Genomic DNA, 22,552 nt, shown 5'->3' with positions numbered 1-22,552 from the left:
AGGCTGGTGACTCGGATGAACTTATCTTCCACAGCAGAGGTGACTCTTGGTCTTCCTTTCCTGGGGTGGTCCGCATGGGAGCCAGTTTCTTTGTAGTGCTTGATGGTTTTTGTGACTGCACTTGGGGACACTTTCAAAGTTTTCCCAATTTTTCGGACTGACTGACATTCATTTCTTAAAGTAATGATGGCCACTGGTTTTTCTTTACTTAGCTGCTTTTTTCTTGCCATAATACAAATACTAACTGTCTATTCAGTAGGCCTATCAGCTGTGTATCCACCTGACTTCTCCACAACGCAACTGATGGTCCCAACCCCATTTATAAGGCAAGAAATCCCACTTATTAAACCTGACAGGGCACACCTGTGAAGTGAAAACCATTTCAGATGACTACCTCTTGAAGCTCATCAAGAGAATGCCAAGAGTGTGCAAAGCAGTAATCAAAGCAAAAGGTGGCTACTTTGAAGAACCTAGAATATGACATATTTTCAGGTCTTTTTTCACACACACAAAAAAAAATCTAATGTGAAAATGCAAATGAGCACACTACAGATCGTGCGTGCAAAAACTGTAGTATAAAAATTAACTACAGTGTAAAAAAGTGAACACTGGCTAAAAATTAACCTATATCTATATATACAGTTGCAAGAAAAAGTACGGTATGTGAACCCTTTGGAATGATATGGATTTCTGCACAAATTGGTCATAAAATGTGATCTGATCTTCATCTAAGTCCCAACAATAGACAATCACAGTCTGCTTAAACTAAAACCAGACAAAGAATTAAATGTTACTATGTTTTTATTGAACACACCATGTAAACATTCACAGTGCAGGTGGAAAATGTATGTGAACCCTTGGATTTAATAACTGGTTGAACCTCCTTTGGCAGCAATAACTTCAACCAAACTTTTCCTGTAGTTGCAGATCAGACGTGCACATTGGTCAGGAGTAATTCTTGACCATTCCTCTTTACAGAACTGTTTCAGTTCAGCAATATTCTGACTAGACCTCTGCTGAAGGCGTATTTTCTTCTGTTTAAGCCATTCTGTTGTTGATTTACTTCTATGCTTTGGGTCGTTGTCCTGTTGCAACACCCATCTTCTGTTGACAGAAGGCCTTAAATTCTCCTGCAAAATTGACAGAAGGCCTTAAGTTCTCCTGCAAAATTTCTTGATAAACTTTGGATTTTTTTTTCCTTCGATGACAGCAAACTGTCCAGGCCCTGACGCAGCAAAGCAGCCCTAAACCATGATGCCCCCACCACCATACTTCACAGTTGGGATGAGGTTTTGATGATGGTGTGCTGTGCCTCTTTTTCTCCACACATAGTGTTGTGTGTTTCTTCCAAACAACTCAACTTTGGTTTCATCTGTCCACAGAATATTTTGCCAATACTGCTGTGTTTTTTTTTTTTTTTACAGCAATGGCTTCCTCTGTGGTATCCTCCCATAAAATCCATTCTTGTTTAGTGTTTTACATATCGTAGATTCGCTAACAGGGATGTTAGCATATGCCAGAGACTTTTGTAAGTCTTTACCTGACACCTGACTGATTCTTCTTCTCCTCCTCATTGAGCAATCTGCGCTGTGCTCTTGTAGTCATCTTTACAGGACGGCCACTCCTAGGGAGAGTAGCAGCAGTGCTGAACTTTCTCCATTTATAGAAAATTTGTCTCACCGTGGACTGCAAGGCTTTTGGAGATACTTTTATAACCCTTTCCAGCTTTATGCAAGTCAACAATTCTTAATCGTAGGTCTTCTGAGAGCTCTTTTGTGCGAGGCATCATTCACATCAGGCAATGCTTCTTGTGAAAAGCAAACCCAGAACTGGTGTGGTTTTTTTTATAGGGCAGGGCAGCTGTAACCAACACCTCCAATCTCATCTCATTGATTGGACTCCAGTTGGCTGACACTTAACTCCAATTAGCTCTTGGAGATGTAATTAGTCTAGGGGTTCACATACTTTTTCCACCTGCACTGTGAATGTTTACATGGTGTTTGTTCAATACAAACATGGCAATATTTAATTCTTTGTGTGTTATTAGTTTAAGCAGACTGTGGTTGCCTATTGTTGTGACTTAGATGAAGATCAGATCACATTTTATGACCAATTTGTGCAGAAATCCATGTCATTCCAAAGGGCTTGCATACTTTTTCTTGCAACTGTGTGTGTGTGTGTGTATATATATATATATATATATATATATATTTATATTTATATAACTCCTAACTACAATTTCTTCTTTTTAAAATAAAAACAAGAAAAAATTGGCCATAAAATCAACACAAATGTGTGAAAAAAGCGCAAAAAATTATCCCCAGGTGCTGGTCAGACACGTATGCACTGAACAGCACTTGATGGTCACAGTTCGCACGCAGAAAAAGTGGTGCAGGGCTGGAAAATTTAAAAAAATAAAAATGACCAAAAAAAGTGCACGGGCCAAATGGTGTCCGTAAAAAAAAGGACAGGGGGTGACAGGTGGGGGGGGGGGGGGGGGTGACTTAGGACTTAGGCGAGAAGGGACAGGGACGGAGGGTGGTTTAGGGATCTGGTACAGCTGCAAATAAATAAATAAAAATTAGAGCAACAATTCCAGATGTTCTTCTTTTCGTCTTCTTTCAGCAGGAAAGGGTTAAATCGATGTGGTGGTGCATCACAAGTCCCAACAAGCCAACAGCAGCACAGAAAAGGACAGAACCTCTCTGCATGCAGTCACCAGCTAGAATGGCTGCATGCCAGGGAGACTCAGCCCTTTCCTGTGCAGCTATAGTGCTGCCATTGGCTGGAGCGTTGTTGCAGCCAATCGCAGCGCTGGCATGATCTGGAGCTGCGATTGGCCGGTCTTCAGAAACCGGCGAATCAGGGCTGTAGGGGGGGCGGAAAAACCTCCCCGTGCCTGTAGGAAAGATGCAATTTCACTCAGGGATCGGGTGTACACAGCGCTGTACATGTATGGCGCTGGTATCCTACGGGTTAAAAAAAGAAGCAGTATTCAGCACCTTTCCAGACTGGTATAATACATGGGCGTTTTTATGACTATATTATTGATGCAACACTCGGATGTCCTGCTGGAGTTATGGCGCTCTAACTATAGGAGATTCTGGTGCTGTGTCCATAATACGGGAGCAATAAAGCACCACATTATACTTGTATGAAAGCGGCCTTACTTAAGGCATTAGACTAGGTTTATCAACTTATCATTTTTAATTAGAATTGCAGTTTGTATAGGGGAATGGAAAATGATATACCACATAATTCCTAATACTTGTATGCAAAAATGCACCAAAAAAGCACAAGCGGTCGTGACCATTCACACTGAGATGGTAGAATATGCAAGTCAGATGATTTCTTCTATTTTCACAGCAAGATTAGCCGAGATTTCCCAGCAATTCCAAGTATCCGATTTGTTAACGACAGCCACACTCCAAACACATCCAGTTCATTTTAATGGGCCACAAAAAAACGCGGACAACTATGTACTGTCCTTATCCGTATGCCAGTTCCACCATCCCACAAAAATATAGAACATGTCCTGTTCTTGTCCGTTTTGCAGACAATAGGAATTTTAATTGAAATAATGCGGAATAAAAGGTCAGGAAAGGTGGTGGCTCAGCTATTTTCGTCAGCCCCATAGAAATGAATGGGAGTGGGTGGTGCACTCCCATTCACTTGTATGGGGAGAGCACTTTACTATGGCTGGACCCATGGGAAACCAAGGGTCCTCCACCCACCACTCTCCCCACTCCGTGTTCGCCGTAGGTGTGGGTCCACACCTATCAGACAATGGCGGCATATCCTTCCTGGCAATCACCTGCTCGCTAGCAGAGGAGATTGCTGTTATTACATGTATAGGGAGGAGTGATCGCTTATGCCCTCGCTCGTCCCCATACTGAATCATTGTTTGTCAGCAGCAGAGTACTGATTACATGGCACGATCTGCTGCCGGCAAGCGAGGATTTTTAAACCTGCTAAAAGATTCCGATCACCCAATGAAAGAGCGTTTGCTCATTTATCGGGTAATCAGCGGCAGTATTACACTGCCAGATCATGGCTAACGAGCGTTGTTAGTGATAATCTGAATGATTATCTTCAGGTGTAATCGGGCCTTTAGGGAGTAGGGTTGCCACCCGTACAGGATTGACCCGGACAGTCCGGGTTTGTAATCCTGTGCCCGGGTTACAAGCCTTTCTCAGACCCGGGCACAGGAAGATTCATTTCAAACTGCAGAGACGTCTTCTACGCTTGCCTGCCCCCACCTGACAGCTGGCGGTGCGGCGGGCGGTGAGTGAGTGGCCGGTGTGTGACTGCCGCGTCCGGCGATGAGGACAGGACTGTCAGCAGAGGACGTCAGCTGACTGAGTCTGTCACACTGCCGGCGTGCGTGTGACTGTGCAGGAATAGGATATTCAGTGCCTGTGACCTCATTGCTGGAGGCTGGAGCTGCAAGCTAGTGTGGATTTTGGAAGAGCATCAATTCAGATCACATCAGGCAGCCGCGGGCACGATCGTAAAACTTCACATACGGCTGCTGCTCACAGGCTGTGATTGCTAGCAGGGCGGGCGGCACTGTCTTGACTTCATACACTCACTCCTCTCCTGCTCTCTGCTAGCGAGTACTAGAGGAAGTGACATCAGAGGGGAAGGGAGCGTGGGAGAGGATAAATCATTCTCCGGCAGCCGCTCCACTCCAGCCCAGCAGCAGTACTTTCTTCTTCTTTTCGTCTAGGAGGGAGACAGTCAGTAAAAAAGGTATTTAAAACATTTGAAGACAGTTTTTAATAAAAAAATATTAATAGGGGGCAGGCACGGCATTTGTTAGTATTGCACATAAAACATGTCCCCATAAAATAAATACCACAGGTAACCAGTGACATGTTTTGTGGGGGCATCTTTTATGTGCAAAAATACATATCGTCCAAATACAGACATCCAAATTTCATGTTACTGAAAAATCTATTTTATTGATAGTTGTCGTCTAATCGGCAAGTGCTTTTGGGGCTGTCCAGGGTCCCTTCATCAGGCCCAGAAATGCGCTTGTCGTTTAAATGACAACTATGAATAAAATGGATTTGCACTATAGATGTACCGCCAAACTACCGATACCGATACTAATATCGCTGCCAATACAGAGTATTTGGGCGAGTACTTGTACTCGCCCAAATGCTCCGATGCCTTCCCCGATATTGGAACTCCCGGTCGGAGGGAGATGTCCCTCTGACTGGCAGCGCTAAGGGAGCATACAGCCAACTTCCTTTCCAATCAGGAAGCCGGGAGATGGGTTATCATCCGCCTCCTGGCTTCCTGATTAGCTAGGAAGCCTGCTTCACTTGTTGCTAGGCAGCCTGGCTTCCTAACCACAAAAAACAAAATGGCTGCACACCGTTATATATACAAACAATTGAGCTAAGAAATGGGGGTCATTCTAGATAAAAGTGGTACAATACCGACTATAAATGAATAATGGAAGCTCTTAGCACGCATATGTTTCGGACCCATCTACCAGGCGTCAAGGTGGCTTCCGCAGATGGGTCCCTATCACTAAAGATACTGCCTCACTTTGGACCTACTTAAGCCTACAATATTCAGGGCAGTGTAGGAACCAGCTACAAACGTACTCTGCTCAGAAGTCCCAGGTAGATGGGCGTGTTCAATCTAAAAGAGGTGCTACCCTTAATATATTGCAAGAAAATTTATACTAGAACCTTCAGGATCACAGGTGCATATCCATGAAGCAAACATAATTACAAAAAACAAAATGGCTGAACACCGTTATATATACAAACAATAGAGCTATGAAATGGGGGTCATTCTAGATAAAAGTGGTACAATACCGACTATAAATGAGTAATGGAAGCTCTTAGCGCACATACGTGTGGGGACCATCTACCAGGCGTCAAGATGGCTTCCTAACCAATCAGCAAGCTGGGCAGTATGTCATGACTAGCGTCCCGGCCTCCTGATTGGTCAAAAAGGTATGCTGCCTACACAAAAGTTAATCCGGCTTCCTAGCCAATCACAAAGCGGATTGAAATCATGACTCGCCGCCCCTCTTCTTGATTGGTCAGAAGGCTAGGTTGCCTCTGAAGCTGGTGTTCTTTCACTTAAACGCCGTCTTCACGGGAAGCAGGAAGCCAGGCGATGGGTCATGATCCGCCGCCCGCCTTCCTGATAGTTATGGTACATACTTTACCAAAAAATTGCCACGAGGTGCTAAAGTGTTCGGGTTTGGCTTGAAGAAAAGGTGGCAACCCTATTAGGGAGTCTGGGTTCTGTATTCATTTTCTGGTGTGAGGAAGGGGGACATTTACATTATTTGTGATTTAAAAGCAGTAAGTTGAGGGCATGTCCTCAACTCAATAGGGTGACATAAAAAAAAAAAATAATAATAATGTTTCCACTTTTCAGTTTTACTGTTGATGGACCTTCTCAGAAGTAAAATGGGGATTGTCCCTATCACTTACACACGGCACTCCAGCTGTGGTGAAACTACGACTCCCAGCATGCCCCATTCATTTCTGTGGCGTTTTGAGAACAGCCAAGCAAGTGTGTATCTTGGGAGTTGTAGTTTTTACCACAGCTGAATTGCTGGAGGTGAGCCATCACGGGGATAGGGTATAAGAGCATTGAGGGACACTCACAGGACCATGCACATTGCTGCTCTATTCATCCCCAATAGTTCTACTGGAGAGAGCGGTATTGCACTTGCATGTATTACAGGTTTTTACACTATATTGCAGTGCAAGTTCTGTTTTGTGAAAGAAGGCTCCACATGTAATTTTCTGTGATGCCATATCAAATAAAATCTCAATAGCCCCAGATAGGAAACCTCACTCCCCCAGGCTCCATCATTTGGCTGCAGGTCTGCAAATGACACAGTGCTTCTTGCAGTGTGACCAGCAGGTGGCGATGTGACCTCTGTTTCCCTCTGTAACCGCCTCTCCCCACCTCTCTGTTCTGATCACTTCCGCTCTCCCATCCTCCGGCGCCATATTGTCTGGCAGGAGAGCTCGGCCGCCATTCAGGGGTCCGGTCCTGACGAGGGACGGTAAAGACGCACTAGCGGTCGGATTACCTTGGGAGAGTGTCTGGAGAGGGGTCTGCGGTACCTTGCATGTAAGTGAACGGCAGGCATTGCAGGCCCGAGCTGCAGTGTTAGTCGGCGGTAGCGGGGCCTAGCCCGCAGGCGCGGAAGGCCGGATTGGTGCAGCCTGGGTGGTAACCGTCAGTCACCCTTGTGTGCAGGGAGGTAGGTGAGGCGGCTGGTGTCCGTAATGGCGCCTGATGGTCACATGGTGGCGGCCTCCATGTCTGCTGCTGTACCACACACCTCCTAGAGACTACAACTCCCAGCATGGATACATGCTTGCTCTGCTCTTCTCTCATAGAAATGAATGGAGTAGGGATGAGCGAATCGACTTCGGATGAAACATCCAAAGTGGATTCTCATAAAACTTAGTTCTAATACTGTGCGGAGCAGGGGCTCTGTACAGGATTAGAACAAAGTTTTATGCGAATTGACTTCTGATGTTTCATCCCTAGAATGGACATTTCCCACCTATCGGCATGCCGCTGCACCATTCCGAGCCTATAGAGCTGGCTGTTCGTCAGCCACGTAGAGAAGAGATGTCCCCTCAGCCGAGCATGCTCCCCCCATCTTATTTATCCCAGGGCGGGATATCTCGGCCAGCACTGACAATCTTGTGGTGCTGGAGCAGCGCATCGCAACCTGTAGCTACTCGGAGCAGCGGCGCAGGCGTGAGATGTCCTGACGGTCATGTGGTGGGACACCTCACTGTGGGTGCAGAGCTCTGCTTGATGAGATGAATCCGTTCACTCGCCTCTAGCGTTCAGCCAGAACGGGGAGCTCACAAACATTTTAGGCTACTTTCACACTAGCGTTCGGAGCGGGTCCGTCTGATGTTTCATCAGACGGATCCGCTCCTATAATGCAGACGTTTGCATCCGTTCAGTACGGATCTGTCTGCATTATAACTTAGAAACATTTCTAAGTGTGAAAGTAGCCTGAGCGGATCCGTTCAGACTTTACATTGAAAGTCAATGGGGGACGGATCCACTTGAAGATTGAGCCATATGGTGTCATCTTCAAGCGGATCCGTCCCTATTGACTTCCATTATAAGTCTGGACGGATCCGCTCGCCTCCGCACGGCCAGGCAGACACCCGAACGCTGCTTGCAGCGTTCAGGTGTCCGCTCATGGAGCGGAGGCTGAGCGCTGGCAGGCGGATGCATTCTCAGTGGATCCGCCTCCACTCAGAATGCATTAGGGCCAGACGGCTGCTTTCAGGGCCGCTTGTGAGCCCCTTCAAACGGCGCTCACGAGCGGACACCTGAACGCAGGTGTGAAAGGAGCCTTATTTGGTCTCTATGACGTTAAAATGTTTCTAAAATACAATTACTCTATTTGTAAAGTGGCTTAAGTTTTTATTTTAGATGTGTTGGGGCAATAAAAACCCCTTTGGATTCCTAGGTGGACCTGCCCTTTAACACTTCCATTGAATGCACTGTCCCTCAGTACTTGTGGTAGTAATACTCCTTGTGTTTGCAGGTACTGAGGTGCTAGCTACGTGGCAGTCATGTGGGATCAAGGCGGACAGCCTTGGCAGCAGTGGCCATTAAATCAGCAACAATGGATGGAATCATTTCAGCACCAGCAAGATCCAAGTAAGTGTTCCTTGACTTCTGTCCTGCAGGTATTAGATATCGTGTCTGTATCTTCACAACATAAAACACGGTTCCTTTATTCCTTGCTTTACCTGTGTCAGTTCCTTATTGAATCCCTCATATGATCACACTGCTTAAAAAGTATCTCTCACTATGACAGAGGGCTTATCCAAGGATACTCTCCCGTCCGATCTGATATTAAACATGGTGAGATCTCACTTAGCATGAGACCCATGTACTATAAATGCTGGGCATCAGATGGCCGCTTGACAGCCCCTTGTGCGGTTATGTTTCATCACATCAGATGGGAGGGTATGTCTTGATAGTCCCTTTAGGCCTCTTTCGGATGAGCGTGTCCTCTGCGGAAGTCATGCTGTGTGGACACTGCTCGTTTATCAGGAGCGCACAGCATTATACTGCATGGCAAGACCACTTACTGTTATCTCGCATATATATTCTTATTATTATAGCCACATTTACCACCCTAACGCCTCCCACAGTTTTTACACTACATAGACAGTACTATACCAAAACGTGTGGATTGTTCCCAATTGGTGTGCTATAACTTTGTGGAACGTTTCGCGAAATATCAGCGTTTTTGTGGCGAAATGTTCAAAACTAGAGTGAGAGCTGACAAAAGCTGGAGTGTGCGCTGAAATATCAGGACATGATTTCTAAACTGCCACCACTCCCTCATTTTCAAGCCCACCTACACAAATCTTATGTGAAAACGTTCAGCTATCCCTGCTGCCACTAAAATGTCCACGGCTAAGTCATAGTCCTGATGATTTTCACAATATGACCATTTGTTTGCAACTTATGCCGCCAATTGACATCATTGAAACTCCACCCTAGCCACCTCAGATTTGATGGGCAATTTCTCAACTGCCACTGTGCCTTTCATTTTAATATTTCAGAGACATACTATGCAACAAAAGTCAGGACTGGGTCTTGTGATTATCACAATATAAAGCTCTTCGCTGTAGGATTTATACTTTTTAAACTACAACCGTTTGAAAATGGTGGCAGCTCTTCTCTGCCCTTGCTGGAGAGTGAGTTGCCATAGGAACCCAGGCGTATGAGCAGCCAGCAGAGTGACAAAAGCTAGAGTGTGAGCTGAAAAATCAGGACATGACTTCTAAACTGCCACCACTCATTTTCAAGCCCACCTACACAAATCAGCTGCTAATGCTTTTATAAATGTATGTTTTAATGTAACTGTGAAGCACTTTGGGCAACAACATTGCAATTAAATGTGCTGTATAAATAAATAAAAGTTGGAATGCATTTCTCACTCTAGCAAGCTTGCCATGTGCACTTTTTAAATTTGATCAGTTGGTTAGTGCAGGGCTCGACAAATGCCAGGTCGCCATGGCGACCAGGAATTTAGTCCTGGCGCTTGGGTATGGGCGATGGGTGCGGAGCGCCGTTCTGTCCGGAGGCAGCACAGGAGTGGAGATGAGCGGAGAGCTGTGTGACGGTGCCTTAGGTTCCCTATACCCAGCTGCTCTTTGGACACGCTCCCCGCCCATGGCTGAGCGTATGCCGCGGAATTCCACTGTGGCGGCGCTTGGTTCGCGCTGGTGGCGGCCCCGGGGTGTGATGAGGAGAAGCTCCGTCCTGCCCCCAGCGGGCTCGGGCCTCCCATCTGCTTTATAAGCGGAATGCAGAGTCCGGCCTGGCAGCACATTAAGCGGCTCCTGTGTGATGGGCCGGAGGCCTGGCCTGCTGTGCGGGGCCATAGCGCTGACCTGCGCCCTCCTGGTGGCTCTCAGGTTCACCTGCAGGTAACTACCCCCAGTGCACATTACTACTACTCTCATCCAAGTGAGGCATGAGCCTGAGGTGTCAGCACATGTACACTGTATGCCATAGTCCTATATACTGTACATATATCATGGTCCTGTATACTGCGTATGTAACATGGTATACAGCACGTACACTGAATGTCATAGTCCTATATACTGCATCTGTACCGCGGTATACAGCACATGCACACTGCATGTGTACCATGGTATACAGCACATGTACACTGCATGTGTACTATGGTATACAGCACATGTACACTGCATGTGTACCATGGTATACAGCATTATTGAGGGGGCGGGGAGCACTATGGGGGCATCTACTGGGGGCTTTATGACGCGGCTCCGCCTGGCTCCTAACTTTTTTAGCTGGCTCCTAGATTCCAAGGAAATTTGTCAAGCCCTGGGTTAGTGTAATGTTTACTATCTTTACTCACTCCAAAGACTACAGTTACTCTGCACACTCCATAAAGTTACTCTGCCCAGTCCAGCCTTTCCACAGTTACTCAAGCCACTCCACCCAGTTACTCCTCCCACTCTAGTTGTAAGCTACTGGTGGAGGCAAGAACACTTCACACAATTTCCCCAGAAATTGTAGCTTTTCTAGTTTATAATTCTGTGTTTCTACATGACCTGTATTTATTGAATTATACTGATATAATGTTGTCAGTATAATTCTGTAGCAGTAAGGTCATGCAGAGACTCGCAGCTTTATAAATCGGTATAATGCTGTGTGCTCCTGAGAAACGAGCAGTGTCCATAGAGGCCTTATAGATGGACTTCAGTGTTATTCCCTACGGCTGATTTGTGATGTCCATGATTCTGGTTGATTGTGACTTCCTTATTAACGTAGTTTCACACACAGAATTTTTTAGATATTGTTCCATATTTACTAATCCTGAAGATGGGGTAAGCTTAGACCCTCTGTCTAGACGTGCAGCAGATTTATCACAGGGGCTCAGGCTGGATGATAAATGTGGTGCAGGGATAGACACTTTTCTCTGACTCTAGACCAGGGGTGCACAACGTTTCCTGGTTGGGGGCCACATTGCCATACTGAACCAATGACGAGGGCCGAAATGAAAATTTAAAGGTGTATTAACAACTGAAATATTGTACTTATGGCATATTGAACACACATTATATACCATAAATGTCTAGTTACACTTCCAGGACTCCCATCTAATGGGAGAAATACATGAAAAATGCATGTGAGCAGCCACAAGACATATGCATACATGTCTGTTACCAGATGGTTGGGGGCCGCACAGAATGGTATCAAGGGCCGCATGTGGCCCCCGGGCCGCAGGTTGTGCACCCCTGCTCTAGACCCACTATTGGTTGGCTAACTTTGAGACATATTTTTACGCCAGAATTGCGTCACAATTTTGGCACAGAATGGCACATTTTAGGACATGCTCCCTTTTCTGTAAATATTAGGGAGAAAAAGTGTAGGAGCTCTAGATGTGCCAACTTGTGCCACTTTTTTATCTATTTATTTATTTTTGACAGATTTGTGGCGCAGACACATTAGTAAATCTGGCCCACTGTTTTTTGGTGCGGTCTCTTGAGCCAAAGTCAGTAGTGGATTAAAAAAAGGAATGATAAATAGGAAAGAGTGATACTTCTTGCTGCATCCAACAGATGTGGAGTGTGAAAACACCCCAAGGCTTTTGTGGCGGTTTTTGCACCAGATTTTCTATTTGTGGCATCTTTTGCTAAAAAATTATAATAATAATCCAGAAATTAGCTGAAAGTCTGATCAATTTTAAATTCAAGACACACACAATCTGTTTGCCTAGTGGTGTTTATTTGTGATTGGCACATTTTATTGTAAACGTATTGTGTTGAACTCATAATGTATAGTGATTTTCATCTCTATAGGGAAAAAATGCCATTAAACACAAGCGTTTTGGTGGCTTTCCTTAGTGGTAAAAAGAATTGCAGACCAAACTCGTCCTACCAGCGGCTACAATTAACCCTCCCGCTTATGATTCAGTTAAACTGAACACTTTCATTTCTGTTTAGTTCCACTCCAGAAACTCCACCATATCTGCATCCATTGATCCCCTCCCCTGAAAAAAAACCTGCCAGATGAGGTGTAATTATAGGGGAGCCTTTTTTTTTTTTTTCTTCTTTTTTGAAAAGCGTCCCATAGTAACCATAGAGGCCGAATGCTGTGCTCTAGTACTGATAACTGTACAACTACACAATATCCAGGTGAATTAAATGCTGTTCTTCTTTCCATAAGGCCAGATTGATTGGGCAGCATTAGCCCAGGCATGGATTGCACAACGTGAGGATACAACGGTGGAACAGCAAGGGATAATGCCCAATGGACAAGATCTGCCTCCAGTTCCACAAGTAGAACCTGTCCCCAACAATCATAATTTTCAAGGTGATCCGAATTTCAATCGAATGTGGCAGCCAGGTAAGTAATGTGGATCGACTGTAGTTTAGTTTCCACTTTATAGCCCGTAAAAATCTTGTTGATTTGGTGACTATTTGGATAACAATCAGGAAATAAACAGAATACTTAAAAACACTATTACTACCCCAATATGTTTTCCAGTAACCAAATTGCAAAATAAAGAGTAAATTCTATACAAACCTCTGGAACTGTCCTGCTGGCTCTGTGGCCCTCTTCTTAAGGCCTCATGCACACAACCGTTGTTTGGGTCCGCATCCAAGCCGCCGTTTTGGCTACTCGGATGCGGACCCATTCACTTCAATGGGGCCGAAAAAGATGCAGATCTGCGGTTTGTGGACAGCAAAAAACGGAACAGTCGTGTGCATGAGGCCTAAGGCTGTATTATGCAGCCAGATGTGGCAGACGATTGTCAGGAAGGAAGCGTTCCCTCCCGACAATTGCCTTTTCGCTAGCAGAGGAGACAGCTGCTACTACATGCGGCTATCTCTTCTGCAGTATGGGGAGGAGATTGCTATGCCATTGCTCATCCCCCATGCTGTCTAGTGGTTTGCCGGCAGCAGATGGTGCTGTCTAATAATAATCTGCTGCCGGCAAACAATAATTTTTTTTAACACGTCAAAAGATTTGGATTTCCCAATCGAGCATTTGCAGTTTCATCAGGCAGTCAGCGGCAGTATTACACTGCCAGAATTTTGCTAATGAATGCGAACACTTGATTGCTAAAAATCGGGATGTGTAATACAGGCTTTAGAACACAATTGCAGTAAGAAATATCATTTTTTTTTATTATTATTTTTTTTATTAAGTAACTCTGAAGTTGTTTCTGTGATTTAATATATTTTTTTTGCTTCTGTATAGAATGGGGTGGAATGCACCATCAGCCGCCACCTCACCATCCTCCCCCAGAACAACCATGGATCCCTCCAGCCCCTGGACCAATGGATATTGTCCCACCATCTGAAGACAGCAATAGCCAGGATGGTGGAGATTTTACTAATGACAGGCATGTGTTTAACCAAAATAATCATGGTTTCAGTGGCCCTCCTGAAAACTTCTCCATGGGGCAAGTGAATCAATACGATTACCAGGTAAGGCGTTTTTGTATTTTAATTCTTACATGAAAACAAATCAGTTTTGTTCTGATCCTAATCTTGACATTGTTTAGCAATCAGTTTGTCAGATTTCCTTGAGTTCTGTATTTAATTTTTTATTTTATTTTTTTAAGCATGGTTCTGGAGGATATGGTCCGCCTCAAGGTGGTTTTCACCCTCCATATTGGCAGCAAGGACCTCCTGCACCGCAAGGTCCACCTGCACCACCTCCTAATAGAAGGGAAAGGTCATCCTTCAGGGAAAGGCAGCGTTCACCTATACCCATACCACCAAAGCAGGAGCCTCTACAGATTGGTATGTATGTTCCCTCAACTAAATAACAGATACATAATTCTATGCTGGATTTCTCCCGTAATATTTTCTTTTCATTGTAGATGCTGTTAAACGTCGGACTTTACCAGCATGGATTCGCGAAGGTTTAGAGAAGATGGAAAGAGAAAAGCAGAAGAAGTTGGAACGTGAAAGGATGGAACAACAGCGCTCACAAATGAAAAAGGAAATAAAGGAGCAAGAAACTGAAAAAGTGGGTGATGCTCCACGTTTGCCACAGAAAAGCAAATTTGTAAGTAGAACATACTCAATAACTAGACCTAGAGAACTGTCAATCACTGTAATACAAAATCCATCTGGAAAGTAGTTCTGCAACTCAGCTTTATTACAGATACTAAATGGAGATACTACTTTTTGCAGTGCTCATTGTACTGGCTGGTTGTGTCTGTTGAATCAGAGCACTGAAGCGATTTTATAAGTATTATAAAAATGGCTTGTTCACACTTTTTTTTTTTTTTTAGGACAGTGATGAAGAGGAAGATGATGATGATGATGATAATGATAATGACGACAGACAAGAAGAGGATAAAACTAGTTCAAAAGTCAGCCGCAGTCCTTCTCCACCTATGCAGGAAGAGAACAGTGAGCCGGAAATAACAGAAGAGGAGAAGGCCTATCAAATGGTACATGATGATATTAATTACTTGTACAGTGGCTGCTGTCTTCACCTTCACATCTTTTTCCCAAGAGGAAGGAGTTGGGGTGCTTTGTCTGTTGTCAGTACATTGTCACATTGTAAAGGCAAAAATCAAGAAAAAAGACCCCAATATTGTTCAGGGTATTTTATTATAGATACAAAATAGCTTATAATGACAAAAAGATATTAGGGAGAGTGGTGCTGTGAACTCCAAATAGGTGTGTTATATAAAGGCTTCCGTCTTGCATTCCGTCATAATAAAAGTCTATGGCCAGAAGAATGGATCAGTCCTCCCGTCTTATGGATTCCGTTATTTTCCGTTATAACCATGTTATAAAGGAAAGCCATTATGGAATCCCTAACGCTAGTGTGAACCCACCCTAAGAGGGTCTTTAGACTAGGGCTACACAGCAACCTTGGGTGTGACATATCACATGACCAAGGATCGAAGAGTAGCAGGGCAGCCTTAAAAATGAATGGGGTTGCAGCTCAACTTACATGTTGACCACAACCGCAGAAGCCCAAAAAAAAATCCATTTCTTGTGGTTCTGGAGTTGCTGCAGACATGCAAGTCACGCTGTGACCCATTAATTTCTATGGCTGCCCTGCTACGCTGTGATCCTTGGTCGCCGTGTAGCCCTAGCCATAGTTCTTGCTAGAAGAGTTGTCTAGATCGATTTTTCTTAATTTTTTTTTTCATTGTAGCCTTTTAAACCATGTTTTGTTGTCTAGATGATAATTACAAAAACGCTGCTAACAGAGATTCTTTTGGATGTCACAAATGAAGAAATTTATAGTGTGGCCAAAGAGACGCATCGTAAAGCAACTAAAGGTAGATGTTTCAGTTTTGTCCCGATTGCATGGCTTCTTATTTAGTGTGATGTGAAGCTTTACAAGTAGCACTTGTAAATCCAGCTAAACGTTATAAACTGTAGCCTTCTATCTCCACACAGTAAATATCATTTAGACCTGATCTATAAGTCACCCCTTATGACTGCACTAATTCAAATGAACATCCCTAAGCCTGTCTAGCTCATAATTGAAATATTTTGTTTAGTAAGCCCCCCCCCCCCTTCCTTTTAGAGCTCATATGTTAGAAACTCAATTTGATTTAATTTTTCTTTCTCATTCATTCGGCTGTTTAGGAGTTTTGCAAAGACTGCATGTTTTCCAATGGAATTTGTATTTTAACCTTTCTTCTCTCCCCCCAAATAGCAGCACTAGTAATAGATTTTGCATAGAAGCTCATGACTTTGCAGTCGTGGCTATGTGTGTTAACATGTTGTTCCTGTTGTTGATGTGATACAAAGCTCCTGCAAGGCAGCTGGCACAGTCCAGTGCACTGGCTTCCCTTACTGGACTTGGTAAGTCCGTTTCACTTTTAAAGGAAGGGTGGGCTTAGTCGCTGTATCGAGTGTGTGCACGGTTTTGGATAAAACATGTCCAGTATATATTGTGGCATAGAAGACTGCTAGGATGTAGCTTTTCAGCCGCTGAATTAAAAAACTGAATGTGTACAAGGGCTGATCTGGAAAGTTGAGATTTCTTAGTGAGCTGGTAATGAATCAGTTTTTTCATTGCATGTTACATACTGGATATGTTTTATGGCACAACACAATGTATGGTTGCCATTAAGTTTTATACCTTAAAGCTGGGTTTACCCTTTGCAAAAATAAAATGCATGTGGTTTACCACAATTACTGCAGCTTTGCATTGCAGTCATTTCCTACATGGTTCTTACAGGCGACACATTCATTTAAACAGTATGGAAAATTATCCCATTGTAACAGTTGTGGTCAAATCTCATTCAATTTTTACAATGCCCAAGTTGTGGTAAAAAAAAAAAAAAAAACGCAAAGCGAGCCCCCATGCTAGATGTTGGCAATATTTTTCATACACTCACTAATGTACTACAGACACTTCATATATTTGCATTTTTTGGTCTCCATTGCTGTAAGTCACCTTATACAGAGTGATATATTTGGGTTAATTAGACGTTGTCCTTTAAATTCAACAGATTACCTTTTCATTATATTGCTTGCAGATTCCTACAGTTTCTGTGCAGTAAAGTGAAAAGGTGCTGTAATTTTGGCTCCACTTCTTTGGCACTATATATGATGGTTGTCATGCAGATGTTATGTATAGTAACACAACAGAATACAATAAGAAAAAAAGAACATGAGTAAATCATATTTTTTTTTTTTTTCCCGCTGTGTACAGCTTTGTGTCTTGGGCTACTTTCACACTTGCGGCAGAGTGATCCGGCAAGCAGTTCTGTCGCAAATCTGCATGCAAACGGACAGCATTTGTAGACTGATCCAGATGCGTTGCAAAAACTGATCCGCCTCTCTGGATGTAAATATTTTTTTTCACATATTTACCTATCTGCACATGCGCAAACCGGAAGGACGGATCCAGCATTGTGGTATTTTTAATGCCGGATCCGGCGCTAATAAATTTCAATGTAAATTGTCGAAACTGGCATTCCGGCAACTGATCCAGAATTTTGAACGGAGTTAAAACCGGAGCATGCTGCGGTATTTCCTCCATCCAAAACGCCGTTCAGTGACTGAACTGAAGACATCCTGATGCGTCCTGAGCGGATTGCTCTCCATTCAGAATGCATGGGGATAAAACTGATCAGTTCTTTTCCGGCACTGAGTTCCATAATAGGGGCTCAATACCGGAAAAGAATAACGCTAGTGTGAAAGTACCCTTATTTTATTTTACAAACTGCATGTCGTTCATCTTATGACATAGTCTATGTAGTTATAGCTAATTGTGTAAATACATTAAGATATTTTGCTATATTATTGGAATTTAGATTTGCATTACAAAATGTCATAATTTCCCCTAAAATTAACAGGGCACACCGCAAATAAATGAATCAATTTTCAGTGCCAATCACCAAGACCTGAGGGTGTATAAGATACCTAAACTAAGTACACAAACGAGTCTGCATCCCGTTAGACTATTGAACAGTAGTCAGCGATGTTTTTGTTAATTTTAATTTTTTATATATTTTTTTTTCTAATTGATACAGAACTTTCCTTTTCTGAATGACAGATCTGAAGATTTTCCATTCAGAACTGTGGGAAAGCTGTTTACTTGTTGTAATGGTGGTGGTATAAGGCCTCATCCAGTTTTCCTAGAAAGAAAGTTAATAAATAGCGGAATAAAATGATCCGCCTCAGATGAGACAATTTAATGTTGGGCACTTTCATTGGAGGCTCTGTCTGGAGATTCCTTCAGAACGGCACTGTTTCGTCTTGTAAAATGATGGACCGAGCCCAATATAGTGACTGGCCTGCCCCTGTCATGAAGCAGAAGGGAAATAACGATGCAAGTTTGTTTTTTGTTTTAATTTTATGTAAGAAAATCACTATTTGTGATTGCGTAATTTAATTTGGCTTCAGATTGTTTAAAGTCCTATTTAAATACACATTAAGCAGCTTATTAATGTAAAGGTTTGATCAATTTATCTGTATGGTAGCACTGTGTATCATCAGGTACAAAAATACTAATTCCCTGGATTTAGAGCAGTGTCCCAGAGTGTCAGCAAATGTAAAGGGATGTCAAGTACGATAGGATTTCCAGTAACTGAGCAGTGCCAATCTGTTTGAGCGCTCTTTATAGCATTAATTGGAGTCAGGGGTGGTCTGAGATCACAGACCACAAAGTTCAAACCCAAAAGGTTCAGTCCGGTTACCCCTGTGCATAATTTCAGAGATGTACTGTAAATCTCATGTTTGCAACGTTTTAAGCAAACAGAAATTTGTGGTGGTTCCTATTGCTGCATGATGGACTGGGATTTATGTATGCAGGTGGACTAGGTGGTTATGGGTCAGCTGAAAGTGAAGATGAGAGAAGCGACAGAGGCTCAGAATCTTCTGATACTGATGAAGAGGAACTCCGACACAGGATACGCCAAAAGTTGGAAGCATTTAAGCGAAAGGAAAAAGAGCAACAGTTACTTGAAAGACAACTGGAAGGTAAGGGTAGTTGTGTATGTCTTTAATAGGGTTTCAGTTATGCATGACTCGAGAATCCTTTTGGTTGCAATACCTCTTGTACAGGCTTCATAGACACCTGTACAGCAGATAAAACTGCTGACTGCCGGTTTACTCTTTGGATCTTTGGATGCTGTGGGGCAGCTAGTGGGAGGGGGCTTCCTCTGTCACTGTCTACCCCTACCCCCCCCCCCCCCCCAAACCTTTTTGCAGTGTGCCGATGCATTGCCATAGCAGCCTTTGGCCTAAGAAAGGTACCAAGCCCTGCCATGACTATATGCCTATTAGGCTGTCACACAAACTCACAGATTCAACCTAATAGACAGCCTGTCACTATCACAGTAGTAGCCTGTAAAGAACTGGTATTCAAGGTATAACAATGCATTATCAAAGTGATGTACCTTTTAAAAAAAATAAAAATCATAGGTTAATAAAGTTTATTTAAAAACATAAATATATAAAGCAATTTTTCCATAATCAGTGGTGTTTTTTTTTATTTTTTGTAAAAATGGTAGAACCATACACTGGGGGTTTGCTGCAACCCCTATAATAAAGATAATGGGGCAAATTTAGCATTTCATTTTACTTTTTTTTTTACGCTAAGGCTACTTCCCATAGGGACGGGGGGGGGGGGGGGGGAGCTCCAGCGCAGCACGCCAGTACACGGCAAGAGGCCGCTGGACTAAAAGCACTGCCTGTCCGACTTTTTAGTCCGGCGGCCTCTCGCTGTGCACTGCTGTACTGCGCTGGAGCTCCGCCCCGTCCCCATCATAGTCCTTGGGGACGGCGCAGCAGTCCAGCGGCACGGCAAAATAGCGTCAGGACGGATCCGAAAGGGTGAACAGCCTGTCGGATCCGTCCTGCCGCTAGTGTGAAAGTACCCTCCGTCGAAAAACCCTGGTTTTGTAACCTATTAAATGCTATTTCGACGGGCATTTTTACACTGCCCTAGACAGTTTCTGAAAAGGGGCCTGTTGGTGCAGTTATCTGCCCCAGCACTTTCATAATTATTTACTGTTAAAAAAAAAAAAAAAAACTTAATGACTATTGATTAGGAAACAAAATCAGAATATATATATATTTATACGTTATGGATTTTGAAATGCAGCAATATACCATATTTTTCGCACCATAAGACGCAACTAGTAAAATATTTTTCATTAGACCGCAGATTAGTCCCCCAATCTTTGTCAAACTTCAGATCAGATCCCCATTCCTCAGATCAGACCCCCAATTTTCAGTATACCTCAGATTAGAGCCCCATTCCTCATCAGACCTCTCCTGCTCCAGATGGCACGGCCACTTGTGACATCCAGCTTGCTATTCCTGCACTCAACGCTCTATGGTGTTCTGCCAAGTCATAGTGCGCAATGTCTTGATGATGTATGCAATCAGGACAGCTAGCACCAAGATTTTGCCACTCCTTGGGTGGTCAAGGGGGATCTGGCAGTATGTGGCTGTGCCAGACACAGTAAACTCTGGTACTTTGTTCTTCTGCCAGAACAGAATACTGGACTTTATGCTGCTTATGTGAATGAAGCCCAAATGGCCTACAACTTAAAGTTCGTATTTGACATTGTCAGTCAATGTTTTTAATAAACTGAAGTAAATGTACATCACCATATAACAACTGTTTTCTGCTTTCAGAGGAAAAACAGCAATCTGAGGCATTTCATGAGGAAGCAAAAGAACCGGATACAGATCTTCCAACCAATTTAGAAGTACATGAAAAAAGAATAGTTGATGGGGGTTTGGAGATTGATAAGAAAAAAGTGAATAGTGAAGCATTACCTTTAATTGATGTCAGCAAAGAGGTTAGGGAAAGGACGGTTGCTAGTAAGTCTAGGAGCTCAAGTAGTAGCAGCAGTACTAGTAGTAAGGACCTCAGCAGTAGTAGCAGCAGCAGTAGTGCGTACAGCTCTAGTTCTTCAAGCAGTCATAGTTCCTCTCCCTCTTTACCTAAGAGGAAAAAGAGACGAAGTCCCAGTATGTCACCTCCACGTAAAATCAGACGGAGCAGAAGTAGGAGTCCAACACGCAAGAGTAGGAGGGAGAAGAGCAGAAGCAGGGAAAAAATTAGTGAACGTAGAAGATCTAGTAAGAATAGCCTAGAAAGGGACTGGCGTAGAGATCGTAGCCATAGCAGAGAGAAGAGAGTAAATCGCTCCAGAGACAGACAAGATCGTAGTAGAAGCAGAGACCGGCGTAAAAGTGATCGGAGGAGCTCTAGCAGGAACACACACAAGCATAGAGGCAGTAGCCGAGAAAGGGAGAAGGCAAGGAGCAGAAGTGTTGAAGTGGATAGAAAGAGAAGGGAGTCAGAAAAGGACAGGAAAAAGGAAAAGCTTAAGAGGGATGAAAAATCTAGATATACACTTCAAGAAGAGGGGAAAATTAAGAGTAGGAGAGAAAGCGAAAGGTCATTTTCCCGCAGTGAGTCTTCCACCTCCAAGATGTCTCGGCAGGATTCCAGGCAAGATGGTAAAAAGGGCTCTGCCAAGGAAAGTAAGAAACGAGCCTCTTCTAGTGGAAGAAGCAGTTCAGAATCCCCGGTTGTTTACAAGGATAAAAAATCTAAGAAATTGAAACGTAGCCGCTCACGCTCTGTGGAGAAATCTCAAAGGTCTGGTAAGAAGGCAAGCCGCAAACACAAGTCTAAGACCCGATCAAGGTAGTACACTTTTTCAATCTATTGTTTAATATAACTAATGTACATTTATTGTGGTGGGAAAGGTTATGGCTGACAGCATTATTTTTATTTTTTTATGCTAACAAAAAGCTATATAGACACTTATACTGTGCTTCTTTTTACTTTGCAGATCTTCGACACCGGTCCGCCGTAAGCGCTGATGGCTCTCAGTCCACAACATTCATTTTTACAAATTCCATGAGTTTTTATGGCTTGTCTCATTCTAGAGGCAAATAACGGCTACGTAGGTGTGAAAATGTATTCTTTTCCCCTCTCCGGTTCCCTGTTCTTCACTTTTTAAATATGTATATATCTTTTTCTTTTTTTTTTTCTCCTAAAAGTAAAACCAGTATACAAAAACTACTTTGTATGGCATATTTTCAACAGATTAGGAGGGGGGTCTCGTTTTTAGCTGTAATGTTCTCCGCACAGTTCAATGTCCTACCATGTTAATAAAGCGATGTGCTTATTTTTTTTGTTAAAGTTGCCATTACCGTTTTATAGGTTATATAGACTAATTTTAAAGTTTATTCCTATTGAAGGTGATTTATCCCACAAGCTTTGTGGTGTTTTTATAGAGTTTCCTTAGTCTACTGCTATGTTGTGAGCTGCTGGCAGTAACCAAATCTGTCATCCACTTTCACTCGCTAAGTATTGTAAGCCAAAACCAGGAGGGGGTGCAGTCCTTTCTGTGTAGTGTTCACTCCTGGTTTCTGCTTCAAAACACTGATGTAAAATGGCGCCATGTGAAGTCCCCTAATAGTACATCCACTCGGCATGCATACGCTGCAGAATTGTGGACAGCAGTTCTGCAGTATTTTACAGTAGCAGCAAGAGTGAAAGTCTAAGGCTA

The 22,552-nt window shown here is 43.4% G+C and overlaps 1 protein-coding gene across 2 annotated transcripts; it reads left to right on the top strand.

The window, feature by feature from the left end:
• Positions 1-4,614: 4,614 nt before the first annotated feature.
• PNISR (PNN interacting serine and arginine rich protein) lies at positions 4,615-22,182 on the top strand. 2 transcript variants are annotated; one of them, XM_044288612.1, is made up of 12 exons: positions 4,615-4,752; positions 8,570-8,685; positions 12,742-12,921; positions 13,780-14,009; positions 14,147-14,327; positions 14,408-14,595; positions 14,825-14,986; positions 15,733-15,832; positions 16,311-16,364; positions 18,825-18,992; positions 20,658-21,681; positions 21,830-22,182. In XM_044288612.1, exons 2-12 carry the CDS (start codon positions 8,598-8,600, stop codon positions 21,858-21,860), a joined length of 2,406 nt encoding a protein of 801 aa, XP_044144547.1. In that variant the 5' UTR covers positions 4,615-4,752; positions 8,570-8,597; the 3' UTR covers positions 21,861-22,182. The 2 variants fall into 2 exon arrangements, with proteins under 2 accessions (XP_044144547.1, XP_044144546.1); XM_044288611.1 differs by lacking the exon at positions 4,615-4,752 and adding an exon at positions 6,979-7,116.
• Positions 22,183-22,552: the final 370 nt, after the last annotated feature.

The sequence above is a fragment of the Bufo gargarizans genome, chromosome 4 (genome assembly GCF_014858855.1).
Source record: "Bufo gargarizans isolate SCDJY-AF-19 chromosome 4, ASM1485885v1, whole genome shotgun sequence".
Lineage (NCBI taxonomy): Eukaryota > Metazoa > Chordata > Amphibia > Anura > Bufonidae > Bufo > Bufo gargarizans.
Note: the sequence above shows the minus strand (reverse complement) of the source record. Positions and strands in the feature narration are given on the sequence as shown.

Excerpts from the sequence above, each read along its gene's own strand:
- PNISR (XM_044288612.1), top strand. The coding sequence starts at position 8,598 with ATGTGGGATCAAGGCGGACAGCCTTGGCAGCAGTGGCCATTAAATCAG. Across the intron at positions 14,010-14,146 it reads TGAATCAATACGATTACCAG|CATGGTTCTGGAGGATATGG; the intron begins GTAAGGCGTTTT and ends TATTTTTTTAAG. Across the intron at positions 18,993-20,657 it reads ACTTGAAAGACAACTGGAAG|AGGAAAAACAGCAATCTGAG; the intron begins GTAAGGGTAGTT and ends TTCTGCTTTCAG.